This window comes from Moschus berezovskii, chromosome 12, assembly GCF_049115385.1.
Source record: "Moschus berezovskii isolate FMDL1 chromosome 12, NW_MosBer_1.0, whole genome shotgun sequence".
In the NCBI taxonomy this organism is placed as follows: Eukaryota; Metazoa; Chordata; class Mammalia; order Artiodactyla; family Moschidae; genus Moschus; species Moschus berezovskii.
The window spans coordinates 65589118-65611507 of NC_142471.1; the positions used below are offsets into that span (position 1 = coordinate 65589118).

Genomic DNA, 22390 nt, shown 5'->3' on the forward strand with positions numbered 1-22390 from the left:
ATCTTACTGAGTACCATTCCTTTATATGAATATACAACAGTTTGTTAAATCTACTCTATGCTGATGGACACCTGTTTCTAGTTTTTGTCTAACGTTAATAAAACCACTATGAATATTCATATAAAAGTTTCTGTGTGGCATATTTTCACTTCCTTTGGGTAAATACCTAGCAATGGAGTTGCTTTTTCATAGGATAGGTATATTTTAGAAATTTCCAGATATTCCAAAATGAACCAGATATACTTTAGTGATATTAAGAATTTTAACGTGTCATTTTTGATAAGTTGTATTTTTCAAGGAATTTGTCCATTTCGGTTATCAAATTTGTTGGCATAAAGTTCTTCATATTATTCTCTTATTATACGTTTAATATCTATGTGATCTACAGTGAGAATCCTTCTTTCACTCCTGATACTGGAAATTTCTGCTCTGTCTTTCCCACTCTCGCTCTCTCCTTCTCAGTTTTCAAATTTGTTCACCTATTCAAAGAAACACTTCCAGTTTATAAATTTTCTTTTCTATTTGTCTATTTTATTGTTTTCTGCTTTTACTTTTGTAATTTTCTTCATTTTACTTAGTTTGGATTCAGCGTGCTGTGATTTATGGGGTCGCAAAGAGTTGGACACAACTGAACGACTGAACTGAACTGAACTGAAGATAGAAACTAAGGTCATTGATATCAATGCTTATTCTTTTCTAATATAAGCGTATTAGAATATAAATTTTCCTCTAAGCTCCATTTTTACTAAATTCCACAAATTCTGATAAAATATACCTTCATATTTATTTTGAAATATTTCCTACTTTCCCTCATGATTTTTCTTTGATCCATAGATTATTTTAAAGTGTGTTATTTAATTTCAAAATATTTTGATGTTTTATAGATATTTTTATTACTGATATCTAACTTAATTCCTTTGTCATCAAAACAGGCACATGAGAAGATGATCAACATTGCTAGTTATTAGAGAAATGCAAATCAAAACTACAATGAGGTATGACCTCACATTGGTCAGAACAGCCATCATCAAAAATGTCCTCAAATAATAAATGCCAGAAAGGGTGTGGAGAAAAGGGAACACTCCTACATTGTTGGTGGGAATGTAAATTGGTGCAACCACTATGGAAAATAGCAGGTAGGTTCCTTAAAAAACTAAAAACAGAGTTACCATATGATTCAGCAATCCCAGTCCTGGGCATGTATCCAGAAAGGATGAACATTCTAATATGAAAAGATAGATGAATCTCAATGTCCATAGTTGTACTGTTTACAATAGCCAAGACATGGAAGGAACCTAAAGGTCCATCAACAGGTGACTGGATAAAGAGGATGTGTGCATGTACAAACACACACACACACACCATGAAGTATCACTCAGCCATAAAAAGGATGAAGTTTTGTGAAATATTGTCATTTGAAGCAACATGGGTAGACTTAGAGATTATCATAGTGAGTAAATTCGGACAGAGAAAAACAAATATTATATGATATATCATATGTGGAATCTAAAAAATAATACAAATGAATTTATTTACAAAACAGAAACAGTCTAACAGACATACATAGAAAACAAATTTATGGTTACCAAAGAGGAAAGTGGGGGAGGGCTAAATTAGGAATATAGGATTCATAGATAGACACCATTATACATAAAACAGATAAGCAACAAAAATATACTTTTTAATACAGGAAACTGTATTTAGCATTCTGTAATGATCCATAATAGAAAATAATTAGAAAAATCATATATATAACTGAATCACTTTGCTGTATATCTGAAATTAATATATAATATTGTAAATCAATTATATTTCAATGAAAAACTTGTGCATGATTTCAATCTTTTCAAATTTATTGAGACTTGTTTTTACAGATGAGCATATATGATCTATCTTGTTGAATTTCCATGTGCACTGGAAAAAATGTACATTCAAATGCAGCCCACAACTGTCAGTTAGGTCAAGCTTAATGATGATGTTATTTGATCTTCTTTATTCTTCCAGTTTTCATTTTAATCTAGTTGTCCTATTAATTACTGAAAGAGATGCTTTTAAATCCCCAAATGTGACAAGAGATTTATCTATTTCTCTCCTTTTGTTCTTTTAGTTTTTTCATGGGATATTTTGAATCTCTGTTATTAGGTATTGTATTAGTTTTCTATTGCTGTTCTCAACAAATTATCACAAGCAATGGCTTGAAACAATTCAAATTTATTATCTTACAGTTCTGTAGGTTGGGCTTGACTGGTGGCTCAGCTGGTACAGAATCCACCCGCAATGCAGGATACCTGGGTTCCTTCCCTGGGTTGAGAAGATCCCCCGGAGAAGGGAACAGCTACCCACTCCAGTATTCTAGCCTGGAGAATTCCAAAGAGTCAGATACGACTAAGTGACTTTCATTTTCCTTTCTGTAGGTTAGAAACTAACATGGATCTCACTAGGTTAAAATCAAAGTGTTGGGAAGCTTGCATTCCTTCTGGAAGTGCTAGGGAAGAATCCATTTCCTTGACTTTTCCAAATACTAGAGGCTGTCCACATTTCTTAGCTCATGGCCCCCTTCTTCCATCTTCAAAAGCAACAATAGCAGTCAAATACTTCTCACATCACATCACTCTGATTTTCTTTTCTGTGGTTAAATCTTCCTATGCCTCCTCTTTTCCGACTGCCTCTTTCATTCTAATAGTCATTCTTGGGTCCATCTGGACAATCCATAATCTCCATAGTTTAGGTCAGCAACCTTAGTTCTATCTGAAACTTTAATTCTGGAAACATAATTTCAGTCTTCTTAAACACTGTATTACTTTACATTAAAAAAATCTGGAACAGTATAACTCCATTTACAGCCTCCTGCCTTCATCATCTGTGGTATTATTGCCATATATTTTCATATCTATGTATGTTATAATCCCCAAACTACAATGTTATATTTTGCATGAGTCAGGCTTTTTAAATAAATTAAGAGAAAAAATATTTATCTATAAATTTATACATTCCAAGGCATTTCATTATTTTTTGAGATCCAACTTTCGTTATGATGCTGTCTGAAGAACTTCCTTTATTATAGTATTTCTTGTAGTACAGGTCTGGTTGACTTTTGTTTGCCAAAAACATCTTTGTTTCACTTTCATTTTAAAAGAATATTTTTTCAGACAGAGAATTCTAGCTTGACTTTCTTTTCCTCAGGGCTTTTTAAAAGATGTAGTTCCACTGTTTTTTGTCCTCCATTATTTCTGATGTCAAGTTAGCCATCATTTGTGTCTTTGTTCTCTATGCTGTCAATTTGTCTGAATACTTTGGAGATTTTCTCCATCCTTTTGTTCTCAACAATTTAATTATTATGCCCAGGTGTGATTTTCCTTGTATTTATCCTTCTTAGGGCTTGCCTAACTTCTTGGTTCTATAAGTTAATGTTTTTCACCAAATTTGAGAGAAGTTCAGGTTTGGCTTCTTAAAGGTTTTGTGCCCCATTCTCTCTCTCTCTTGTCCTCTGGATTCTAACTGCATAGATGTTACTTGGTATTGGCAATGAGGCTGCTGAAACTTTGATAATTTTCTCCCAATATTTTCTCTGCTCTTAAATTATATAATTTCAAATGATCTAGATGCGAGTTCACTAACCCTTTCTTCTGTATTTTCCAATCTTTTAGCAAACCCACCCAGAGAATCTTTCATTTCAGTTATATTGGCCATGCTGCATGGCTTATAGGATCTTAACTCCCTGACCAAGGATCAAACCCATGCCCCTTGCATTGGAAATGTGGAGTCCTAACCATTGGACCGGAGAAGGAAATGGCAACCCACTCCAGTGTTCTTGCCTGGAGAGTCCCAGGGACGGGGGAGCCTGGTGGGCTTCCGTCTATGGGGTCGCAGAGTCGGACACGACTGAAGCGACTTGGCAGCAGCAGCAGCAACCACTGGACCATCAGGGAATTCCCATCATTTCAGTTATTATTCTGTTTTTCTTTAATAATTTCATCTGGTACTTTTACATATATACTGTTTCCATGTAACTTCAAATATTTCCCTTTGTATTCACTTAAGATGGACATTTTCTCTTAATTATTTGAATATATTTGCAATTGCTTCTTTAAAATCCTTGTCAGCTAATTCTATTATCTGGGTTATCTCAGGGTTTCTAGTTATTGTTCATTCTTGGCCATGGGCCACATTTTTCTGTTTCTTTGCATTCTTAGTAATTTTTAAATTGTAAATTGTATATTGGAAAGTGTGGATGATATGCTGTAGAGATAAAAGAGTGTTAGTTTGGGATCTAGTAGGCAGTTGGATGAATAGCTGGTCTTGTGGTAGCTGCAGTTTAGAATTCATTAGGGTGACTCTAACAATTTATATTACACATGTTGGTTACACATTAGACTTAAGGCAAATTCTTAGTCCTGGGACATAGACTTTACTCCTGGGCATGAGTATTTTAGTTTTCACTGGAAAGCACGAGCTGTTTATCAGACCCCTCTAAACTTGTGAGATTCAAATTTTAATCTCTGTCCCTCATGTGACATATAGCAGCTGAAATTTCTGTTCAACATTTTCAGACTTCCAGCTGTTGTTTTCTACCAGGCTTCTTGGAGTCTTCCTTATATATGTATAGTTCAGAGATTAGGCAAAGATTTGAAAGGAAGTTTATATGCATATTTGGTGTGTTGCCCCATAGCTTCTTCCTTATGAGATTTCTACCTTTTGACTCTTTTTCCCAACATCTCAGGCCAATATGACCATGTATTTATTTTGAGTTTAAAGCCATCTCATACTGTATGGATTCTTAAGTAACTACAGATCTCACCAGTGTCATTCACTTCTTTCAGGGACTGAATAACTTCCTCTAGCTCTTTGATCTCTCTTCTGGGTGTGTGTGTATTTGTGTGTATTTATTTATTTATTGATATTTGTTGTCCAGATTTATCATTGATATGTGATATAAGCTATTCCACCATTCCTGTAATCAGAACTTCATCTCACTAACTTTTTCTGGGTGTTCGGCATGGGTTGGTGGGCAGAACAAATCATCAAGTTGTGTAAATCCAAGAGCATGAAAGTCCAAATCAAAATAGTCTAACTATATAGACTTATTTATTTATGACTTCAGACTCAGAGTTCTGGTTGTTCAGGCTCCAAGCTCAATATCTCAGTATGAAGTCATACCTTTGGCTACCAAAAGACAGATGTATATCAACAAATTCTGTGCTCCTTTTTTTCCTGACAATGACTCTTGATTTACTTTACATTATTAAAAAATTTTCACCTCAGCATACTCAGGATTAGAGAAACATGGCATTTGGCTTTAATTTTCACCGAGTCCTTCTAGCGAGGATTTCTTAGAATTGTTCTGTGACTATCCCAAGTCTTGACTGAAGATTATGGCTGTAAGGAATAAATGGTTGAGACAAGGTACTACTTGTTGTCCCCAAATGAGTGTTCATCCTAGAGCCCAAAGAAATGCAACCCCATGCCTTCTTTGGGGGTATTTTTAGAGTAGTTACAAATACAGGTATTTATCTTGAGAGATGGCCAATATATTTTTTAAAATAGCTAATAAACTGTATTTGCAAAAAAAATTATTTTTACCCTTTAAAAAAATACTTTGCTCACTTCACTGAATTTGTACTATGGAAAGTACTTGAGTAGGGGAGAAAAAATTTCTCTGAACCCTCCCTGTCAGCCATGATAACTGAACAAGCCCTACATTCTTATCCACTAATTTTTGTACAATGATTTCATTACTTCTCCTTAAATACTATAAAGTCTTCATTCTTTAGTCTTTATGCTACATTATCCAAATAGCTTCTGGTGAAGACTCTGAAGAGGATTTTAATTCCCCACCTAGAATGTAATGGGCATCCCCGCTGGCTCAGTGGTAAAGAACCCGCTAGTCAATGTAGCAGACTCAGGTTCAAACCCTGGGTCAGGAAGATCCCCTGGAGAAGGAAATGGCAACCCACTCCAGTATTCTTGCCTGGGAAATTCCATGGACAGAGGAGTCTTGCAGGCTATAGTCCATGGGGTCACAAAAGAGTTGGACATGACTTAGCAACTAAACAACTATAGCAACTAGAATTCCAGTAAAGGATCACTGACTGGTTACTAAAGCAGTGACAGGTAAGAGAAGCCCACAGAGTGAGACAGACCCAGCTTTGAATCCAAAATCTGCCACTTCTTGTGTAATCTTTGGATTTTATACACCTTTTTCCAAGTTGTAGAAAAATAGGGGTAAAACAGTCTTGATCTCATTTAGTTGCTTCGAGGATCAGATGTAGTAATGTACATTAACATTTCTACCACATTGTCATTATTATTATCCTGGTTGTTATTTTCTCCCATAGTAAATGCCCAATTAACAATTGTTCAAATAAGCACTTGTTGAACTGAACAAGCATTATTTTGGTAAAAGATAAAACACACAAATTACAAAAACCAGTATGAAAAAAACAGTAATTCTAAGTATTGGTAAGTACTATGGAAAAATAAACTAAGAAAGAGAATTAAATAGGAGTTCTCTTTTAGATAGAATCATCAGGGAAGGCCTCTTGAAGGAGGTGACACATAAGCTGAGTCTTAAGAGATGAGAAGGAGTCAGCTACACAAAAAATAATGAAAACAACCTTCCAGGCAGAGGAAATGATACATACAAAGTTCTTGAGGCAGACATTCATGTGAACCCTCTACAAACTGAAAGACCTCATTAGTGCTGTGACAGAATGAGTGCAGGCAGGGTGGGATCAGAAGACAGCAGTGACCAAACACAAAGGGCCTTAAAGGCCAGAGTAGAGAGTCTGAGAGTCTGGCTTGTGGTCTACATGCAAAGGGAAGGAACTTGAGGGAATTTAAGCAAAGGAATGACAAGGTCCTCAAACCCACTCAATCCAAGGCTCACTGAAGGAGAATAAGAATTTCTGGAAGCATTTGGAACTTCTTGTTTACAGAAATTAAGAATATAAATGTAGAATAAAATATTTTTCATTTTGATTAAAGTTATTGATTGCCAACCACCAAAAATTATTTTAGGATACTTAATAAAATTGCATTCACTTTTCTTTGTTTCATAACTGTCATGAATCCTAAGGGATTCTGTGACCCACTTAAAACAAAGGACAGACAGAAGGAGTAAACATACTCAGCAGGCAGGATTAGAGTAACTGAGAAAGATGGCCATCGCTGACAGCTATGAGGGCCCAGAATGGGAGTGCGTGTCTGAGCTGTGAGGATCACATTAGATGAGAGATGATCTGAAAGATGCTTTGTGACAGATCTCTTATAGAAACAAAGGGCAGGATTCCAGTATAAAATCGGTGAGACACTGTGAGACGCTGGACATTCCACCACAAATTTCGTAAGGGGACTTAAAGAAAATTTAAATTTATATATCTGATGATTATCTTTACCAGTCAAGCTACCCTCGAGTACAGGTCTCTGCCATTGTAAGCTTATTCCCTGGAACGTCGATCCTTTCTCAAAACTTCTCTCTCTCTTTATATATTTATATATGTGTGTGTGTGTGTGTATTACTTGCTTCATATTAGTGACTCTCTTGGTACTAAATAAGACTACTGCCATTAATATAATGAAGTGTTTCTATTTTCTTATGATACATTAGATAATTAAAACTATTTACTCTCTTAAGGAAATTTATCCCCCCCAAAAAAGCTTAGGGTGGCATGCTTAGATTCCCATAAGCTGTACACTAATGAAAGTTTAGTTTAAAAGTGTACACAATAGCTGAGCTTTCCAAAATGTTACACTGTTTTTGTTTTTGTTTTCGGAAACAATAAAATTATATTACTATGAGAGCCTATGTATCATCATAATAACTTTGGAGTTAATTTTAACTGTTTTTCTTGGAGGATAAAGGTTAGTTTATTAAATGTCAGTTATAGCTTCATGACAACTACTTATCTTTCATTTCACAGCATTTGAAAATAAGTAAGAGCAAAAAAGGTGAATACCTACTGTTGCCAGGTAACTGCATCCACTGTGCTTCCTGCCACCTTCATGAATCTGTAAGAAACAGAAAAAACAAAGATGTTGCAACTTAAAGCAAACCATATCTCCAGGGAGGAAATAAGCTGAGACATAGATCAGGCCAATTCTTGGGCAACTGTGCTTTCTGAGAGGGTCCACTTCCATGGTCTATCCATAGCCTTCGAAGGTTAAAAGGTACAGAAGGTGAAAGCAATCACAATTCCAGCTCTCCATACATCCTCTACCATCTGGAAATCAAGACTCCAAGATAGCATTATATCTATGTCTGTTTTCCCAATCTCATGCCTGATGGCTCCCACATTGCTTTCCCTGTGATCACCACCTATCTTTTCTATCTCCCATTTTCTGAGGACTTTGAGATCTACTAAGAAATAAACAATAACATTTTCCAAGGAAGACAGCACAACATATGCCTTTGAAAACCCTCTCTTCCTATAGAGAAAATGGGAAAACTCAGTTTACTTATGTAAGTATAAGTCGCTCAGTTGTGTCCGACTCTTTGTGATCCCATGGACTGTAGCCCACCAGGCTCCTCCATCCAAGGGATTTTCCAGGCAAGTATACTGGAGTGGGTTGCCATTCTCTTCTCCAGGGGATCTTCCCAATCCAGGAATCGAACCTGGGTCTCCTGCACTGCATGCAGATTCTTTATCATCTGAGCCACCAAGAAGTTCATGTAATTATGGTGGTGGTTTAGACATTCATTGTCTGACTCTTTGTGACCCCATGGACTGTAGCGTGCCAGGCTCCTCTCTCCATGGGATTTTCCAGGCAAGAATACTGGAGTGAGTTGCTGTTTTCAAATATGCACTAGTGATGGGCTGCCACACCTGTCTGAGTGTAGAAACTTGAGCACAACATAGAGAAATTTAACCATTTCCGGAACAGTTAAGTAGAGAACTGAGTTTCCCAATCAGCATGCTGTTGTTTTCCTGAAAGGCACGCAGCAAAGTCCTGCTAGCAACTCACCACCTGAGGCCTTTGAGGTTCCACCAGAAACACTGGGCCAGAAGAAAGCACCCAAGGCCACACAGATTCCATGTTGTCATTGTTGTTGTTTAGTCCTTCAGTCGTGTTTGACTCTTTTGCAATCCTGTGGACTGTAGCTAGCCAGGCTCCTCTGTACATGGAATTTTCCAGGCAAGAATATGTTTCCTACTCCAGGGCATCTTCCTGATCCAGGGATCGAATCCATGTCTCTTGAGTCTCCTGTACTGGCAGGTGGATTCTTAACCACTTGCCACCTGGGAAGCCCAACTGACTAGAGAAGTAGTATTTCTAGACACCCTAAACAGCTCTTTTTCATGGACTCATGCCACCCCTTCTAGCAGTACTTCTTTTGGAAGCAGGACACAGATAGCCTCTGCTTTTGGAGCCCATGGATTTCTCTTTCTCTTCTCTCCTTTCTCCAGCCCAGAAAAATCACTTGAATCTGGGAGAGTAGCTCCACTCTCTTCACTATTTCAAGTTCTATGCCCAGAATTCTTTCTTTAAAATTCAAAAGCCAGAAAGGCTTGTACATTCTCTTCTCCATCTTTTCATGTCCCACCCCTGAGTCAGTAAGTACACAATCAGCTATCTGTTTGAATAGAGGAGGAAAATGGAAAAGTCCAGGGAGAAGGGAAAACAGATTAGGATCCAAAATACTATCCCTGTCACATATGCACTCTAAGCTGCAGAGACCAAGTAGGAAAACCCAAAAATTAAGAAGGGGAAATGAAATCGAGTACCCCCTTCCCAGGATATTTCAGGAATTCGAAAGCCTAGATAAACTTAGACACAAGTGTCATTAAGTATTGGGTTGGCAAAAATGTTTGTTTGCGTTTTTCCATAAGATAAAACGGAAAAGCTAAATAAATCCTTTGGCCAACCCTATGTGTGTGTGTGTGTGTGTGTGTGTTTACATGGGCTTTACTCTTACAAAATTATTTCTAAAATCTCTGAAAAGTAAAATCATCTCTATTTACATACAAAAATGACCATAATGAAAATTACACTGACATTTATAGTGCTTTCTCATTAAAATTTTTTTCAGCTTTCTATGTATATAATTTCACATGACTCTCAAAACAGCCCTGGTAGGCAGATATTTCTAATAATATAGTGGCAGAGGCTAAGTCACAAAGAGGTTATGCGACTTGTTCACATTCATATAGTAATGCAGACTAAATTCAGTTTTTCTGATTCCAAATGCTATGTTGTTTTCAAGCTGTTTTCACGGAGGCCAAGAAGTACATACAACTCTAAAATGCAAAAAACTAAGTTGAATTTTTGCCTTGAGAAAGCACTACCCTATATTTTTTAAAAAAGTAAAAAGGCTTCAGCACCGCATTTGCTCGTTGAGTTCTTCTCACAGACTTGAGCATTTCAGTGTTATCTGTAAGGCAAGGAATGTACTGGAGCAAAAGTGTCGAAAGGTGACTGAGTCAGGGCCTCTGCTATGCAACAACCACAGTAAAGCTGAAAAGACAGACAATGAAACAAATAAGCTATCAGTGCCTTTGTGCTGCACTACTGGTGTGAACTAACTGCTGGGGGAGAGCAGTCAAGGGAGCAACTGGCTCCATCTTCTATGGTGTTAAAAGAGCACTGAGTAAAGCTTCACATCTCACAAGACGTTGAATCTCATAATCAAAGAAGGATAGGATTTTGCCCTAAAGAGCAGGTCAGGCATAGGAGCAGCTTGAGTAAAGCCAGATAGAGTCGAGGTGAGTATTTTCTCAGGAGTCCAGAATATGTGGATGTCAGGGGACAGGTAGGAAGTTATCTGACAGACTGGTCAGATAACTGGTCCATGATGCTGACACATCTGGCCTTTATTCCTTAACATCTTATTATAAGTTGACATTTATCTCTGCATGATTAGCACCCAACACAATATTGTAAAATACAGCTAGCTCCTCCTGCCTGTTGGATTTATCCTGTGCTTAAGTAAGTGAGGGAGTGTCAGGCTCAAACGTGAGTTTTAAGAAGATCACTTTGGCTGTAGTAAAGGCGAAAAGTAGTGGTGTGGACAAACCGGTGGGAGATGACTGCAGGGTTATGGGTGGCTATGAAATGTGGGAATGAAAAAAGACACAATTGAAAAAACACTGTTGGTGCATCTAAGGGGGTTTGGCAAGAGTGAGTTTAAGTGAGGAAAGGGTGTAAGACAGAGTGTGAGAGAGGATTCCGAAGTTTTAATTGCAGTAATGCCATTGCCTAAGACAGGCAATACAGGGATAGACTTTAATGCTGGCGTTGCTGAGTGTATTCCAATTCTTCTGAAAATGCCACAAAGAACTTGAAGCAAATGGTCACTGATGATAACAGTTATGAATTCACAAGAAAATTAGGGGTAAAAGAATCATCAATGCCCTTTCTGGCTAAAAGGTTCTGGACAGGCAATTAAGAATACATCAAATTTGGTGTCTTAGAAACTGGAAACTTGTCTTTTATGATACTATAATCTGGAGTTCCTCATATGCTTTGGATAGTTTGTTCTGCTAAAGGTTGATAATTAAGTCTTTAAATAACCTTCCATTATCAAAAGTTACATTACAAAAAGAACGGGAAAACTAGCATTAGCATCAGGAGCATTTAAAGTAATGCAAAAGTTTTCTCCCCACACTCCTACCTCATCCTCAAAGAAAATCTATAGAATCTATAATTAAATATAAAATACACTGGACCCATATATGTAATATTATATAGTTTATAGAGAAATATTTTTATATTGAGTGTAGGAAAAGACCTACCATGATCTGGACTGGGAAAATCAATTATTCTTCCTAACCTAATTTATGGGTTCAATGAAATTCTAATAAAAAAAAATCCCACCAGATATTTTTGAAACTTTGCAAAATCATTCTAACACTAATCTGAAAGAAGCCAAGAATGTTCTGAAAAAAAATTGGAATACCAAAGGGATATTTATTTGATCTACCACATATTAAAATACACCATAAAACCTGCAATTATTAAAACATTCCTAGCAGTTAGTCAGGAGATCTTAGGAATTAGTAAAGAGATCAGGAATTAGTAAGGATATCTATGGAACAAAAGGGTATTTTTATAAGAATTTATTACATGGAAAAGAATTTAGTATGTGAAAAATTGAAGCATATTTTTAATGGTGTCATGTGATTTGTGACTATTTGGAAAAAAAAGTAGAGTTAGATCCTTACCTAAGGCCTTATTTTGTAAAATAAATCAAAATAGTAAAATATAGTTTTGTTTCATTATAATATTTAAAAAATATGACAATCAAAATTTAATATGTTTCAGTTCAGTTCAGTTCATTTCAGTCACTCAGTCGTGTCCGACTCTTTGCGACCCCATGAATCACAACACGCCAGGCCTCCCTGTCCGTCACCAACTCCCGGAGTTCACTCAAACTCATGTCCATTGAGTCGGTGATGCCATCCAGCCATCTCATTCTCGGTCATCCCCTTCTCCTCCCGCCCCCAATCCCTCCCAGCATCAGAGTCTTTTCCAGTGAGTCAACTCGTCGTATGAGGTAGCTCAAGTATTGGAGTTTCAGCTTTAGCATTAATCCTTCCAATGAGCACCCAGGATTAATCTCCTTTAGAATGGACTGGTTGGATCTCCATATTATTATTTTAACTTTGGTAGCATATTTAAGCAGTAGGAAAGTTGAGGGAAAAACTATTAAATATTTGTTCACATGAAAATTTTTGTAAACTACATTCTTCCTTTTCCTTTCTTAGTAAAATAATGAGAACAACTTCAAAAACATGGGAGCATTTCTACACTTATTCTGAGGAAGAAGAATCTAATTCAGAAATAATGTCAAACAAAATATGCATTTCCAAATACTACTACCAGGATGACTTTTTTCTTGGGTATGGTTTTGGTCACCACCTCCTGAACAATGTTAGAAACGTCTGTCCATAGTTGTTCAGGCACTGTGTCTAGACATCTAATCCCTTGAATCTATTCATCACATGACAAATTTTATTTTCTTGGGCTCCATAGTTGCTGCAGATGGTTACTGCAGCCATGAAATTAAAACACACTTGCTCCTTGGAAGAAAAGCTATAACAAACCTGCTGCTGCTGCTAAGTCACTTCAGTCATGTCCGACTCTGTGTGACCCCATAGATGGAAGCCCACCAGGCTCCCCTGTCCCTGGGATTCTCCAGGCAAGAAGACTGGAGTGGGTTGCCATTTCCTTCTCCAATGTGTGAAAGTGGAAAGTGAAAAGTGAAAGCGAAGTCGCTCAGTCATGTCCGACCCTTAGCGACCCCATGGGCTGCAGCCTACCAGGCTCTTCCATCCATGGGATTTTCTAGGCAAGAGTACTGGAGTGGCTTGCCATTGCCTTCTCCATAACAAACCTAGACAGCATATTAAAGAGCAGAGACATCACTTTGCTGACAAGGGTCCCTGTAGTCAAAGCTATGGTTTTCCAGTAGTCATATACAAATATGAGAGTTGGACTATAAAGAAGGCTGAGCACCAAAGAATTGATGCTTTCAAACTGTGATGCTGGAGAAGACTCTTGAGAGTCCCTTCTACAGCAAGGAGATCAAACCAGTCAATCCTAAAGGAAATCAAGCATAATATTCATTTGAAGGACTGATCTAAAGCTGAAGATCCAATACTTTGGCCACTTGATGCGAAGCGCCGACTCATTGGAAAAGACCTTGATGCTAGGAAAGAATGAAAGCAGGAGAAGAAGGGGGTGACAGAGGATGAGATGGTTGGAAGGCATCACCAACTCAATGGACATGGATTTGAGCAAACTCCAGGAGATAGTGAAGGGCAGGGAAGCCTGGTGTGTTGCAGTCCATGGGTCACAAAGAGTCAGACATGACTTAGTGACAGAACAACAACTAGGATTACTAAACACAATTTTGTTTTTTGAGAAGTATAGAAAATTCACCTAAAATGGAGCAAATTTTCTGTTTTCATAACCCTTTGAATGATTTCTTAAAAATCTAGAAAAACAAAAACCAAGCACAGAAATAACACTTAAAAGGAAACTGATTAGATAAAACTCCACAGAATAGACACTAAAGTCACTAAATTTAGTGACTTCTTCTTAGCCCCATGTTCCCCCTTTGAAAATTAGGATTTTTTTGTATCTACTGTGTATCTGTATCATTTCCATACTCTGTTTTTGTATCTATACTGGCAATGAGCAAGACGACAAGTCCAAAAAGATTATAAATTTCTTTGTTTAAATCTAACATTGATGGATTCCTCTGCTCCCTAGTTTTGCCTGTTTCTCAGAAACTGGCCCAAACCACATAAATGAATAACTTCAACACAGCTGCAGAATGCTCAGCAATAGTAATATTAGAGGTGGAATAACGTGCACACAGACTAGTGCTGTCAGGAGTGAAATACCCCTGGGAAAGTGAAAGTCCATTCAGGGTCCAGGATTATCCAGGGATTTCCAACCATCCACTTCCATTCTAATCCCTAGATTTAGGTCTATGAATGAGCAAGTAAAAGATGACCTAGGATGTGAATAATGACAAAAAGGGAAGATCTTGGGTTTTCCAAGGTTGGATGTCTCCATACCTGAATTATGAAAGCAGGAATCCTGGATGATTATTTCAGAGAACAGAAGATGTCTGCCCTCACGCTGACACCCAGTCATGCAAAAAGGGACAAGAGAAGCAATGGGCAGGGACTTCTACCTAAGGAAACTGGCTAATGCCAGGTAGACCTTTCAGGCAGGTTGAAGGGATCTTTCCCACTGGAGCAAATATGCTGCTATGGAAAAGAACAAAATATCCCCTTACATTGTGAGAGTTCCTTTCCTCCCCCAAGGGACTCCAAATCTGGGAGAGTTTCTTTCCTTTGTTATCCACCTGCACATATGACGTATCTAAAATATTGTTGAGCCTTCTCTCCCAGGGCATATCACAGCTCCCACTTCTAATAAGGCACATCTTTATTCATGGTCTTTGGGGTCTGAATTCTACTTTTGGACCACAGAGTGTAACCCTAAAAACTAGTTTCTGAATTTTGCTCCCAGGAAAGAGGATAAATCCTTCATGAGGAACTGGATGTCTAAATGACTATAAACTTCAGTAAGAGTGTGGGAGCCTGATCCTTCTTTTCCTTGCTCACCAAGAGAATCTTTGGTTATGTAACTAACATGAATAAGACGTGACAGCCATTCTACACAAAAGCTGGGAAAAGCTTGTGAGGAAATTATTCATTTTGAGTTATAGTAAACCACGCATCTTCCATTTAGTCCAAAGCCATTTACATTTCCATGGCTAATTACATATTAAGCTATACTCGGTTTTGTGTGTGTGTGTTATGTTGCTTCAGTCGTGTCCGACTCTTTGCAACCCTATGGCCCACCAGGCTCCTCTGTCCATGGGATTTTCTAGGCAAGAATACTGGAGTGGGTTGCCATGCCCTACTCCAGGGGATCTTCCCAACCCAGGGATCAAACCCACACTTCTTAGGTCTCCTGCATTGGCAGGCAGGTTCTTTACCATTAGCACCACCTGGGAAGCCCATACTAGGTTAATTATATATTAAGCTCTAGAACTAATAAAATACTGATTTATTTCTCCCCTGGATCTCTTGTTCAAAATGCCAACATCTAGGTTCTATCCTCATACATTCTGGTTTGGTAGGTCTGGGCTGGAGACTAAGAATCATGTTGCATTTTTAAACAAAGATATAGCATCTCTATTCATAATAAACAACAATAGGACCAAATGTCCTTCAGTGAGTGAGTGGTTTAACAAAGTGTAGTCCACCCACATCATGGAATACTAACCAGCAATGAAAAGGAACCAATTATTGACACGCACAACAACCTGGCGTGTCAATAATCCAGGGAATTATGCTGAGTGGCAATCCGGTCCTAAAAGGTTGTATTTATATTATTCCATTTATATAACATTTTTGAAATTACAAAATTATAGAAATAGAGAACAAATAAGTGTTGGCAGAAGTTTTAAGAAACAGCAAGAGTGAGCAGGGTAAAAGAGCTACATTAAAAAAAAAAAAAGAGCTACATGAGATATTCCTGTGGTGATGGAAACTGTCTGTTTCTTTACTGTATCAATACCAGTGTCCTAGTGGTGATAGTATCCTATAGTTTCACAAGAGGTCACTACTGGGAGAAACTGGGTAAAGGGGACTCGGAATTTCTCTGGACTAAATATCATGCTGCATTTTAAAGAAGCTCTCCAGGTACTTCCAATGCAGGACGACTATGGACCACACCTTTTACAAAATTATCTTACCAACACCTATTAGGATAGGCCATTCATAGAGAAGAAAACAAGGTTCTAAGGGAAAGTAGAATGGGAAAGTGAGGAAAGAAATGTGAAAAAGAAAGTGAAGAAGAATATTTCCCAAGACCATGTGTGTTAAATTTTAATCTATGACCCAGGACTCCAGTCTCCTCCTGCAATATTTTTTCTATTCCCTATCTGACTTCTCTGACAACAGAAGATGAGAGAAACATCCTTCATCATAACAGTAATAACTGCTAACCTTCAGCTTGGGTCAGGAATTAGGCTGTTTCTCTAATCAAGAAAGAAGTTTTGTCCAGGAAAAAAAGAAAAAGAAAAGAAAGCAAGTTTAGAAGTAGGTATTAGCATAATATTAGCATAATTAGTGTATGTTATTAGCACAATTCTCAGCTAGGGAGCAGACCTTTGCAGTAGCCAGTGCTTCCTTGTTAATTAGCACTGAACAGCTGCTGGGAGGCCTTGCTTCTCTCCAGAGGCAGAGATGGAAACTCTCTTCTTATGAACTAAGAGGAATAAATTGTTTTCTCCTCTTGTAGTTTAAGTCATATAACTCTTTCACAGTTGAAATAAAACAGAATGGTTATTAGGAATAACTGTTAATAATAATTTCTCTGTGCACCAAACTGTCCCCAGCTGTGCAACTTCCCACTCTGAACAAGAATTCGGTGTAAGCAGGTTTGCAGCCGGAGCTGTGATCACCCTCATTATAATGACATGTTATTGCAGCTAGTCTTTCTAGTTCTCATCTTTATTCAGTTCTTTGAACTGCTTAGAGGGCTACGTTGAATAATATGCAAAAAGTCAGTTAGGAAAAAAACCTTGCCTTTTTATCTTTGAAATACACTTGTTTTTAACAATTGTAGCTGACATTTCTTTAGGTGTCAATTCTGCCAGGAACCATACTAAGCACTTTAAATTCATTATCTCATTTACATTCACAACATGTCTAAGAAATAGGTTATTTCATTTGCCTCATTTTACCAATGAGGAGACTGAGGTTTTAAAGAGATTAAAGAATTCCTCAAGGTGACCTTGAGTCGGACCCTAAAGAAGGCCAAGCACCAAATAATTGATGCTTTTGAACTGTGATTTTGGAGAAGACGCTTGAGAGTCCCTTGGACTGTAAGGAGATCAAACCAATCAATCCTAAGGAAAAATCAATCCTGAATATTAATCGGAAGGGCTATGCTGAAACTGAAGCTCCAATACTTTGACCACATGATGTGAAGAGCTGATGCATTAGAAAAGACCCTGGTGCTGGGAAAGACTGAAGGCAGGGGGCAAAGGGGACAACAGAGGACAAGATGGTTGGATGGCATCACTGACTCAATGGACAGAGTTTGAGCAAGCTCCGGGAGATGGTGGAGGACAGGGAAGCCTGGTGTGCTGCAGTCCATGGGGTCACAAAGAGTCAGACACGACTGAACAACAGCAACGACCAGGTGACATCACTAGATGCTGATGTGGGTCTCATCGAGCTCTAAAGTGTACGCACTTTACCATCCTGCTCTTTCCACCTCATCTTCAGTCCTGCTACACTGACTCACTACTGGAAAACAGAAAGCTGCTGTCTTAATGTTTTTCTGGAGGAAGGGACCCATGAGGTCAGAAATGCCCAGGGCCCACAAAAGTCGTGAGAGCTTGTGTATAGGAACATAGTGAACTTTCCATCCTTACCCACCCATACTGCTTTCACTATTGTCTATTTGCCACTTTGAGTACAAGTGGAGCCTATAAATTAGCATTAGGCACTTCATAGAAGTTTTGGTAATTAGATACAACTAAAGATAGAAATTCTGGAAAGAAAAAGGCAATTTTCCTATTTCTGGTTTGCAGATTATTGAGTTTATAGCATATATTATGTGGTCTACTGTGATGGAAAAGACCATTATTTTCTTCCTAACTCTCTTCTGCTTTTATCATCTTTGTCCAATTAGAATACTTTCCATAGCTTCCTGGGCCTCCATGGGAGCTGAAGGCCCTGTCTAGCTTTCTGTTCTAACCCAGGTTCAAGTTAGAATATGCTACCAGCAACTCTATAGAATGTTAGGATAACTTCCATTCTTCATTCAACAAATTTGAGCACTCACCAAGTATTATACTAGGCTTTTTGCCAGTACTGAATATACATTAGTAAATACAGCAGACAACTTCCTGCTCTCATAAAGTTTATAATCTATATGAAACAAATAATAAATATTCAGTTTTGTGATAAATGCCATATGAGAACTAACAGTGTGCTGATAGAGAATCACTTAGCAAGGCTATTCAAGAAAGGACTCTGATGGATGAGGTGAAATCAGTAATGTGGCAAGCTGAGAGAATAATTTAGGTAGAAAGAAGAGTATATGTTGTGCAACCCCATCCTATCCACCCTGCTGAAAAAAAAAAGAGAGAGAGAGAGAGGCTTAGCACATGCCAGGTCAGTGAGGCTTGAGTGTAGTAAGGAAAAGGGAAATCTGGAGAAGAATGAAGAGCTGGGAGGCAGCCAGATCATGTGTCATAGAGCCTTGCTGGTATGGCAAGGAGATTCAGTTTTATTCTAAGAGCAATGAAAAGTCATTAAAGAGTCTTTATCAAATGACTGACAGCATGGGAATTATGTTTTTAAAAGATTTTCTGGCAATTGTATGGTGAATAGATTGGAGAGGACAGTGGGTTAGTCACTCAGTCGTGTCCAACCCTTTGTGACCCCATGGACTGTGCCTGCCAGGTTCTTCTGTCCATGAAATTCTCCAGGCAAGAATACTGGAGTTGGTTGCCATTCCATTCTCTAGGGGCTCTTCCTGACCCAGGGACTGAACCCACAAGTCCTGCATTGCAGGCAGATTCTTTACCATCTGAGCCACCAGGGAATGTTGGAGAGGACAGGAATGGAAGCAAATAGACCAGTCATGGGGCTATTGAAGTGGTCCAAATTCTGAGTTCTTCAAATTGTAACTCTTCTGTTATTGTTTTCTCTATGGCCATCTCTCACCTAAAGCAGGGCTCACATTCCAAGTCAGCGTTGTCCAAACACATTAGTGGAACGCTAGTCTTTCAAGATACTCACTGAAAACAAGACTATGGTCAAATAAGTTTTTAAAATTCTGCATGCTAAATACCCTTTGTGGAGATTCAGAATGAAAATTAATATAATAAAGATGCTGGGAAGTGTTTCAGTACATTTGTGTATTTCAGTATTTCTCAAAGTTACTTGACTATGGAAATTTTACTTCCCTTTCCCTCCACATAATGCTATTATTTTGCAGGACTGGTATTTTCCAGAGCATATTTAAGGAAATGCTGCCATAAGTCATTCTAACCAAAGGTTAACTCCATGTGCGTGGTTTACTGGACCTCCTCTTCTTCACGTCTCTCTGTCCCTCTGCAGACAGATTTTCATATTAAGCCCTTGGCTTGGTCACCCTATCTCACCTCACCCTCTCTCGACTCTGAGCCTATCTGCAAGGCAAATTCTCACCTTTTCTGAGAGTCCATGTTCTCTGGGTTGCCACTTCCTCACTCTGATTATTCTGTCAATCAGTTTTCATCTGTTTATTGTCTAGAGAAATCTGTCAAAGTCTCTCACCTGCAGATGATCCCTCTTTCATGTGTTTGTTATTAAGTATTGCTCTTTATCAGTTTTTAAAAGGAGCTGGGATGGTGGTACCAGAAGGAAGTGGACCTTGGGATCAGATCATTATCTTCAACTTGAAGCACACCCAATATAGTTTAAAATCATTTTTTGTTGCTACAGAGATATTATTTCCTAAGTATGAATATGTGTTCATTTTGGTTTATCTTTCTTTTGAAAATGTCCATTTTCTGGATGTGATGGCTCTTGAATGAGAGATGCTAACTGTTCAAAAGGTGGGAATCATCCTCTATTAATTTCTCCTATTCTCTCACCTCCACATTACTGAGATATCCATCAATAAAGCATGTCTATCTTAACTTCTCTCCATTTCTTCTCCCATTCAGTTCAGTTCAGTTCAGTCACTCAGTCATGTCCGATTCTTTGCAACCCCATGAATTGCAGCACGCCAGGCCTCCCTGTCCATCACCAACTCCCGGAGTTTACCCAAACTCAAGTCCATTGAGTCAGTGATGCCATCCGGCCATCTCATCCTCTGTCATCCCCTTCTCCTCCTGCCCCCAATCCCTCCCAACATCAGGGTCTTTTCCAATGAGTCAACTCTTCACATGAGGTGGCCAAAGATTTGGAGTTTCAGCTTCAGCATCAGTCCTTCCAATGAACACCCAGGCTGATCTCCTTTAGGATGGACTGGTTGGATCTCCATACAGTCCAAGGGTTCCCAAGAGTCTTCTCCAACACCTCAGTTCAAAAGCATCAAATCTTCGGCATTTATCTTTCTTTATAATCCAACTCTCACATCCATGCATGACTACTGGAAAAAACCATAGCCTTGACTAGACAGAGCTTTGTTGGCAAAGTAATGTCTCTGCTTTTTAATATGCTATCTAGGTTGGTCATAACTTTCCTTCCAAGGAGTAAGCATCTTTTAATTTCATGGCTGCAATCAGCATCCGCAGTGATTTTGGAGCCCCCAAAAATAAAGTCTGACACTGTTTCCACTGTTTCCCCATCTATTCGCCATGAAGTGATGGGACCAGATGCCATGGTCTTAGTTTTCTGAATGTTGAGCTTTAAGCCAACTTTTTCACTCTTCTCTTTCACTTTCTTCAAGAGGGTTTTTAGTTCTTCTTCACTTTCTGCCATAAGGGTGGTGTCATCTGCATATCTGAGGTTATTGATATTTCTCCCGGCAATCTTGATTCCAGCTTGTGCTTCTTCTAGCCCAGCGTTCCTCATGATGTACTCTGCATAAAAGTTAAATAAGTAGGTCCATACCATTTCTGTCCTTTATTGAGCCCATCTTTGCATGCAATGTTCCCTTGATATCTCTAATTTTCTTGAAGAGATCTACAGTCTTTCCCATTCTGTTGTTTTCCTCTATTTCTTTGCATTGATCGCTGAGGAAGGCTTTCTTGTCTCTCCTTGCTATTCTTTGAAACTCTGCATTCAGATGATTATATCTTTCCTTTTCTCCTTTGCTTTTTGCTTCTCTTCTTTTCACAGCTATTTGTAAGGCCTCCTTAGACAGCCATTTTGCTTTTTTGCATTTCTTTTCCATGGGGATGGTCTTGATCCCGGTCTCCTGCACAATGTCTTGAACCTCCATCTATAGTTCATCAGGCACTCTGTCTGTCAGATCTAATCCCTTAAATCTATTTGTCACTTCCACTGTATAATCATAAGGGATTTGATTTAGGTCATACCTGAATGGTCTAGTGATTTTCCCTACTTTCTTCAATTTAAGTCTGAATTTGGCAATAAGGAGTTCATGATCTGAGCCACAGTTAGGTCCTGGTCTTGTTTTTGCTGACTGTATAGCGCTTCTCCATCTTTGGTTGCAAAGAATATAATCAATCTGATTTCGGTGTTGACCATCTGGTGATGTCCATGTGTAGAGTCTTCTTTTGTGTTGTTGGAAGAGGGTGTTTGACAGAATGTGGTCCACTGGAGAAGGGAATGGCAAACCACTTCAGTATTCTTGCCTTGAGAACCCCATGAACAATATGAAAAGGCAAAATGATAGGATACTGAAAGAGCAACTCCCGAGGTTGGTAAGTGCCCAATATGCTACTGGAGATCAGTGGAGAAATAACTCCAGAAAGAATGAAGGGATGGAGCCAAAGCAAAACCAGTACCCAGTTGTGGATGTGACTGGTGATAGAAGCAAGGTCCAATGCTGTAAAGAGCAATATTTCATAGGAACCTGGAATGTTAGGTCTATGAATCAAGGCAAATTGGAAGTGGTCAAACAGGAGATGGCAAGAGTGAACATTGACATTCTAGGAATCAGTGAACTAAAATGGACTGGAATGGGGGAATTTAACTCAGATGACCATTATATCTACTACTGTGGGCAGGAAACCCTTAGAAAAAATGGAGTAGCCATCATGGTCAACAAAAGAGTCCGAAATGCAGTACTTGGATGCAGTCCCAAAAACGACAGAATGATCTGTGTTCGTTTCCGAGGCAAACCATTCAATATCACGGTAATCCAAGCTTATGCCCCAACCAGTAACACTGAAGCAGCCGAAGTTGAACGGTTCTATGAAGACCTACAAGACCTTTTAGAACTAACACCCAAA

At 38.5% G+C, this 22390-nt stretch overlaps 1 protein-coding gene across 1 annotated transcript in view; it reads right to left on the reverse strand.

Annotated features, from left to right (window-relative positions):
• Window positions 1–22390, reverse strand: part of HPSE2 (heparanase 2 (inactive)) — a 714911-nt gene that overhangs the window by 245117 nt on the left and 447404 nt on the right. Inside the window, exon 6 of the mRNA XM_055424904.2 lies at window positions 7960–8007. Within this exon, the coding sequence (XP_055280879.1) occupies window positions 7960–8007 (48 nt within the window). The remainder of the gene's footprint in view (window positions 1–7959; window positions 8008–22390) is intronic.